The following is a 7,645-nucleotide window of genomic DNA, read 5'->3' as shown; positions in this document are numbered from 1 at the left end:
CGTCCGCCCGGCGCCCGTGGACACGTGGCGGAGGATGACAGTACACCGAGAGGGAGAGGATGCTTCTGCTCTGCGCGGTGAGGGCGGGCGGGCGGAGTGGTGGGAAGCATGTCGTTAACGGGAGGACAGGCTCTGCCGCGGGGCCCACCGGCAGCAGTATCGAGTAGGAGTAGGAGTAGTAGGCCTTGTGCTTGGAAATTTTGTTTTCTCGTTTTTTTTTTGCGCATATGTTTTCTTGTGCTTGGAAATTTTGTTTTCTCGTTCCTTCTGTCCTTGGGCGTGGAGCCCGCCCGACCCAGATGCCACGCCCTTTCCGTCCGTGCTCACGTGTCCTCTGCACTTGTCATCGATCACCAATGATCAATCTACTAGGATTCTCGAGTGATTTCATTTCTCAGAGCGAAAGAGCATCATGATCAGTTGGGGAACGAAATGAGCTACACCAGCCAATCAAACACAGTTGTATGTTCGGAATTACTTGTCTCGGAAATAGATATATCTACGGAAGATATATCTATTTCCGAGACAAGTAATTCCGAACAGAGAGAGTATTTGTTAGAGCATCTCCAGCTGTTGAGCCCTCAAGAAGCATTTTTTTCGCCGCTTGAGGGGCCGCCGGCGAAATTTTTGGCCTGGGGATGAAAAAAGTCTCCAGCCGTTTCCACCCCCAAACGAGGCCGTCGTCCTTGCCACGCTGCCGCGCCGCCCCGTCCATGCCGCACCTCGTCGCGCCCCTGCCTCGCGTGGGCACACCCGCCTGCCCGTAGTCCCGCTCCTCGCCTCCGCTGGCCCCGCGCTGTAGCTGCTCGCGCCCGCGCCTGGCCGTGGCCGCCCTTCGCTGCACGCGCGCACCGGCCGCCGGCGGCAGCTGCTGCTGCCCCCGCCCGCTATGGCCGCGCTGCTGCCTGGTCGCGGCCAGCGCACGCACCCAGCCGCCCAGCGCCCTTTCCGCCGCTGCCTCTCGCACCGGCCGCCGGCGAGGGCGTCGTGGAGTGCGCGGGCGGGGGGCGCCGCTCCCCCCATGCTCGCTCGTGGGGGCGGCTCGAGGAGCACGTCCAGGAGTCGTGCCGGAGGCGGTCCAGGTAGAGGAGCCGTCACAGGGCGCGGCGGTGGATGAGCGAGGCGAGCGTGAGGTAGGCGAGCGCCGCGGAGAGCGTGAGCGAGACCTGCACCTGTGTGTCGTAGGCGGGGCGCGGCATGGTGACGCGCGCGGCCACTGGGACGACCACTGCGAGGACGAAGAAGACGAGCCCCTCCCCGCCCCCACCATGCGCGCTCCGCTCCGCGTCGGGCATGCGAGCCCCTCCCCGGCCATGCGTGCTCCGCCACGGCCGCGCGAACACGAGCCCCGCCCCTGGCCATGCGCGCTCCGCTCCGCGCCGGGCACGCGTCCCCTCCCCAGCCATGCGTGCTCCGCTCCGGCTGTGTGTGGTAGGTGGTGGAAGGAAAAGGAGAGGAGAGAGGAGAAAGAAAAGAGAGAAAGGAGAGGAGAGAGAGGGGCTGGCAAATGGGCCTGTGCATGAAAAAAAGAAATGTCGGCGTCCCCAGCCGCCCTCCCCCCAGCGGGGCTGGGTTTGGGGTGGGTGTGCCGGCGGTAACTTTCGCCAAATCCGGCGTAAAACAGGTTTCTGGGGCTCCAATAGGGCACTTTTTGCCCGCCGGCATCCAAAAAGTGGCTTGGGTGGGCTTCTTGGGGGCATGCTTTTGAGGGCATGAGTGGAGATGCTCTTACTACCCCATCAACGTGAGATTGTTAAGAATTAATGGCGTCTGATGGCCTTGGGATATTGGTGCCGATACATAGTAGTACATGGCAACGATACTCTACAGGATCCAATGCAATGGCAGAGATACTGATAGTGGAGTCCTAGATAAGCCAACTCCTGCTATCTCCATACATACGAGCCATGTCCATGTGCGAGACAACCCGACCCCTCCGGGGCCCCCTTCACGGTCGCACAGTACTCACAAGACCCACGTACAGACAGTCACCCGTGAGGAAACAGGCAACGCAAGATATCTCTGCCCGTACATGCGTGACAAACAGCATGGGCGGGGACGAAGCTTTGCGCCGCCGATTGGCCCACCGAACAACCAAACCCAAGTCCAAGGGTGTATAATCCCCTCATCAGGATCATGCCAGATGCAGCAACAGCAAACACACATTCCGTTAAGAGACTTGCTACAAAGCGCACCGTTTCAAGTGCAGAAACACAAGCGCTGATTTGTCGCATAAAACTCATGCAGTGCTGTGGTAACAGCGAGACACAATCCTGATTTGTGGACAGTATTGACTAGGGATAGCAACCGTGGCTGTTAACACACCGTCACAAAATGCTTCTGCTCTCAGCTGTCTCCGCTTGGTTCATCGTCCTCGTCGAGGTTGATGCCAGAGATGCTCATCTTCCCCGTGTTCACTGCAGTGCAAAGCCAGAACCAATGAGCTAACAGGACAGACAACAGGAATCCACACACACTTGTTATATGTCAGACTAGCTAGCAGATGGAAATACTGGGCCAGCCTATTGGTGCTCAGTACAGTAACTCACTATCCATGCTTACTAATGTCATCCACTACAGATAGATTCGTGATCAAGGTTTATTGTTTTAACACGCAGAAATTTTAGTAACTCCATGCTTACCAACTGCATCCAGTCCACAAAGATTTGGCATATACTTGCTAATATGCTCCTCGGCGGCTTTATCGGCCTTCAGCGTCTCGCATTCGAAAGAGACCAAGACTTTCTTATTCCCATGTTTCTTTTGAACCAACCCAACAACGTCATCTTCCCATCTGCAAAAGACAGTGTTTGCATAAGGAGAACAGCACAAAACAACAGTACCTAATACTACTTCACAGCATCAGCAGCACTATCCTTCACCCACTAGTGGAAGTAATCTTTTATCAAGCAACACAGTAAATACTAAACAATCCAGAATCAAATTCCAACCATATGTGTTATGTACATATAGTTCATAACCCATGCAGCACGAATTTAAGAAGAGGATCCACATAATCTCTCAAGTAGCTAGTTTTATCCTTTAAACTTGGAAGCGTCCAGCAATTAGGTAGTTTATCCTTTAAACTATGATGAGTCCATATACGGTAAGATTGAGAGTTCAAGTCTAGATCTGACTTGTGGATCAAGTCATCTAAATAATAGGACTGTAATGTACTCTCGGACGTAAGCAAGAAAATAGACGAATAGTTCATCTACTTTGCCTCCCGTCCCGGGGCGACAGCCCCTCCTGTACCTCTCCTCAAAACCCAAATTCATAACAATACACTTGAGAGTTGAACATGAAATCACTAACACAATGAAACATCATATCTAAGAGCCTGAGGCTACTTTGTTCAAAGAAAAGAACATTGAACACCTCAAAAGTTGGCCTTCACAGAAAAAAAGGGGAGGGACTTGAATTTTTGTATACAGTAAATAGAGACTAAAGCATTAACTCAATAAACGACTAAAGAGTTTAGTTTTTGTCTATTCATGCAGGTAACGCTTGATTTACGGCTGCTTAGTCGCATGATGAAGAAGTAAACTTGTCGCCAAGCCGGTCATGACTCATGATACATTTGACAATACCAAACCATCTACATTGCACCAAAATTTTGGATACCCAAATTTTTGGTCGGGCAAACCTAGGGTCAAACCGAACACATCCTGAAGGCCAGAACATTTATAGATCATGGCAAAGAGATACTACAGAGGTATGCAACTCCGTGCCAGTGAGGCAAGGTAATTTTCAGAGTATCACAAAATAAGACAATGATAATTAAATTGTGTTTTGGCCTTAATTAATTACTTGAGAATAGAGATAAACAAAATAGCCTACAAGGACCAATAATCCAATATACCCTGTTTCATCGGATTATTCCCATTTATTTAATAAATGCACTTCTTGAAAACATAATCCATTACAACAACTTCAGATAGTATAATGCTTTCAAAAACACAATTATGGTACAGTATTTTGACATAGCCTGAGAAAAGATATGACGTACATGCATCTATATTCAGATTTCACATATATCAACAGCACTTCCAGAAAAATTTGATGGGCATGAGCATCAGCACATCACACCACACCGTTTTTGTAAACAGTAAATTCGACAACATTAAATTTAGTTCTGAGGAAATCCACCCATGAGAGAAGACTTACCCATGCAAATGGTCAATGTTTTGTAATCGAGCAGCATCATGTCCCCTGCATTCCACCACAACCACCTTCTCTGTCTTCCTCTGTCACATGAGCATAAGTTAACCTCTACCACACAAATTACAAGTTATAAGAATAAGAGATAACTGAGTTTTTAGGATATCTGTACGTAACTTCTGATAGACCCAAGATAAGCCGAGATAGTATCATTTTAAAAAGGAAGGTAAGCTAAGATAGTAAATTAGAAAGATAATCTGTCAGTAGAATACATACTTTGTGGAGAAGAACATAGTAGATGTCTGACCTTAAAATTAATGATGGAGAGCTTTATAAGGCGGTAATCATCTCCTCGGCTACATTCCCTCTCGCATGGTATCGCTTACATGATACAAAAGAAAAGGAACACGGCAATATAAGCTAAAGTTATCTTCTCTTCTGTGTAATAAATAGTAAAGAGTAAACACAAATATGGTGCACAGTTGCAAAAGACAATGGAAGCCAAGTAGAAGCACAGAAATTCACTTGTATAATTAAGAACAATATCATATCAACTATGCATCATTCTTCAGATAGAGAAAAGAACAAAAATACCGACTTCCTAATGTAACAGGTTATGGCATATTACACTGCACTGGAATACTGTTATGCTAGAAATCTAGCAGAACTCAGAATTCACTTCGAAATAAAGACAAACTTCTACACAGATAAACCCTAATAATATATCGTTATCACTTGTGCTGAACAAAGAGGGGGGGGGGGGGGTTGGTGGCAACACAAACGATTGAAGCGAGATGCGGTTGGAGCCCAGCCACACAATGCCCGCGTATAGAAATTAGGGGTCAATCGATAAACAAGTACAAGAAGGGTGAACGAAGAGAGTTGTGTACGGGTGCCCTGGAGGCCGTAGCAGGCGGAGTCCGGGAGGCGGATGAAGTGGCCGGAGATGGCGCCAGAGGGCAGCAGCGCGATGGACGCGACGCCCTCCATCTTCTGGCCGGTATCTCCCTCCTCGACCTGCGCCCCAGCATCCTCCGCCTCCGCCGGCGGCGGCTGACGGTCGCCATTCGCCTGCGAGTCCGACAGAGAGCCCATTGTTCACACCGCGCCAAAGAGCGGAGTACGCCGCCTAGGAGCCAAAGCGGAAAATAACTGATGTTTCGCACATAACCCCCTCCAACCGTAGATTTCTTCGGAGAAGATCCAGGCTTTACTGGGCTAAGGGGTATAGTACACAATAAGCTTCATAGAAAGGGGTGTATTTGCTAATTTACCATAGCAAACATCGACTTGTGCTACGCGGCTCTCCCAAAATCCCCAAAGCCCTCGTTCCCCAAAGCCAGATTTCTTCTCCAGCCTTTCATCGCACGAAAGGCATCAATGGCGGCGGCGGGCCCAGCCAAGACGGAGGTGCTGTCCCTCTTCCGCGCCTTCCTCCGCACGGCGAGGCAGTTCTCCGACTACAACATCCGCGAGTACACGCGGCGCCGCGCGGCGGACGCCTTCCGCGAGAACCGCGCCCTCGCCGACGCGCCGGCCGCGGCGGCGGCTTTCGCGGACGGGAAGCAGCAGCTGGAGGTGGCCAAGCGGCAAGTGCTGGTGTACTCTCTGTACGCGCCCAAGGCCAAGAGCGTTGTGGAGATGAAGATTCAGTGAGCGACACCAGGGAGAGGTTTCACGCCCGCCATCTCCTCCTTTTTCCCCTTTCGGGTCTGGGCTCTTTTATGTACTGTTAGTAGGGTTATTATGGAGATCTGACGCTGATAGAAATTCTGCCGTTACTATGTTTGCTGGATAATTGCCATGATACGGTGGTTGCTATTGTTCAATAAGTTCGCAAATTAATGATCATGATACTATGCGTTTCGCGTACCGGTTTTACATGTGAAACTACCTGATTGTGGCTTTAGAACTATCGTATAGCCTTGCCCTGGTGTTCTTGCAGCGTTGCTATCTTTGGCTATTACTACATCCCACTAGCATTTGTGCGCTACTCCATACTTGTCGTGCTGGCCATGATCAAATGTGTGGAAGAAATATTAAGGGTGTATTGAAGCCAATCGTGTTACCCATCAACTGTTTGATGAAATGTTGAAATCGCGCATCCTCGGTTACAAGGCCAAAACCAGATCAGGTTTTGCACAACATAAGTTGTTGTGAGAAATGAAATAGACTGGCTATGCACCGAGTAGTGTTTACCAGAATGTCCTGATCCGTACAAGACAAGGATAACAATGCAAGACACGAGTCATAATGTATACAACTTATTACTTATTACTAGGTCAATAACACAAGCTGCATATGGCAAATAGCCATTAATACAACTACACAAGAAAAATCATGGATCTATTCTTGGCTAGCTAAGACAAGCAAGGTACTATAAAACTTAGTATCGAAAGCAGAGGAGGTCTTCTCATACTGTCACAATATGGTGAAGCATTGCGCCATTGCCACACTGAGACTATACGGGGTAAATATGAATCTTACTAAGAATGCGGAGAGCACACATTGAAGCATTCTGTATTGATTTAATGGTTGCTTCTTGCTTGCCGATAAGGATGCCAGCTTGGGAAGCTGGCACAAGTAGCTGTGTTGGCCCTGCAGGACCAGCACCTTGCTGAGGCTGGTGGTTTCAGTGTCTAAACCATCTGTTATTCTTTTATGTGCTCTGCACAAACCATCAACAGATGGAGGAGCCAGTTCATTTGGCTCATCCTTTGCTGGAATCATTACCTTTAAACAGGAAAATGGTGTCTAATACAGGAAACTTAAGTAGTAGCAATATGCATGAGCACTGAGGAGACAATACGGCATTGCAAGTATAGAACATATATTTACATCCTACACTAGTTTGGTGAAATGACCGCAATGCTTACAACTACTACTACTGCCCCAAGGCCAATAATTATCGAAATGCCGCATGCTGGTAAACAAACAGAAAGGCATCCATATGGTACACCTACCACACCGGATTTGGCCTAGGCAAGAACAACTTATGTTCAGCTGGGCAGGTTTCAGAATATCAGTACTTTCCTATTTTAGCACAATTTATCCAAGATGTGTTAATTAGGGCATGTTTGGTTCATTCCTGCGCTGCACTCTGGAATGTGATACTCTTTCTGGTAATCTTTATGTTACATCTCAAGTAAATAAAATAAAACCGACGATTAAGGTCAGCATAATGCCAAACTATGTGCTTATCGTGATTGCATTACTTCAGAGTTGTAAATAATACCATTATATCTGATATAAGCTATAGTACTCTAAAATATAATTATTACAGAACGTGTTATATATGGGATCTTTACTTGCTGTTGAAGGGCGTGCAGTTGTATATTTGATTTCAAAGATATCATCATTTTCTAAAAGAACCATTTAGATTTTGATGAAAAGGTCAGGATTATGCCTTTTCACACTATTTTAGCCCTGTTAAAACTTTGCTAAACTGATTTCCTTTTGGCCCAAAAATCAAACAAGTGATGGA

At 48.0% G+C, this 7,645-nt stretch overlaps 2 protein-coding genes across 2 annotated transcripts; one reads left to right on the top strand and one right to left on the bottom strand.

Annotated features, from left to right (window-relative positions):
- Positions 1 to 2,144: 2,144 nt before the first annotated feature.
- Positions 2,145 to 5,354, bottom strand: LOC123098012 (uncharacterized). The gene is made up of 5 exons (XM_044519882.1): positions 5,052 to 5,354; positions 4,469 to 4,542; positions 4,168 to 4,247; positions 2,643 to 2,794; positions 2,145 to 2,417 (listed from the first exon to the last, which is right to left on the bottom strand). Exons 1-5 carry the CDS (start codon positions 5,254 to 5,256, stop codon positions 2,347 to 2,349), a joined length of 582 nt encoding a protein of 193 aa, XP_044375817.1. The 5' UTR covers positions 5,257 to 5,354; the 3' UTR covers positions 2,145 to 2,346.
- A 108-nt stretch (positions 5,355 to 5,462) lies between these two features.
- Positions 5,463 to 6,042, top strand: LOC123098013 (LYR motif-containing protein 4). Its single transcript, XM_044519883.1, has one exon. It carries the CDS (start codon positions 5,542 to 5,544, stop codon positions 5,815 to 5,817), a length of 276 nt encoding a protein of 91 aa, XP_044375818.1. The 5' UTR covers positions 5,463 to 5,541; the 3' UTR covers positions 5,818 to 6,042.
- The last annotated feature ends 1,603 nt before the right edge of the window (positions 6,043 to 7,645 follow it).

This window comes from Triticum aestivum, chromosome 4D, assembly GCF_018294505.1.
Source record: "Triticum aestivum cultivar Chinese Spring chromosome 4D, IWGSC CS RefSeq v2.1, whole genome shotgun sequence".
NCBI lineage: Eukaryota > Viridiplantae > Streptophyta > Magnoliopsida > Poales > Poaceae > Triticum > Triticum aestivum.
This window is presented reverse-complemented; position numbering and strand designations above follow the sequence as displayed.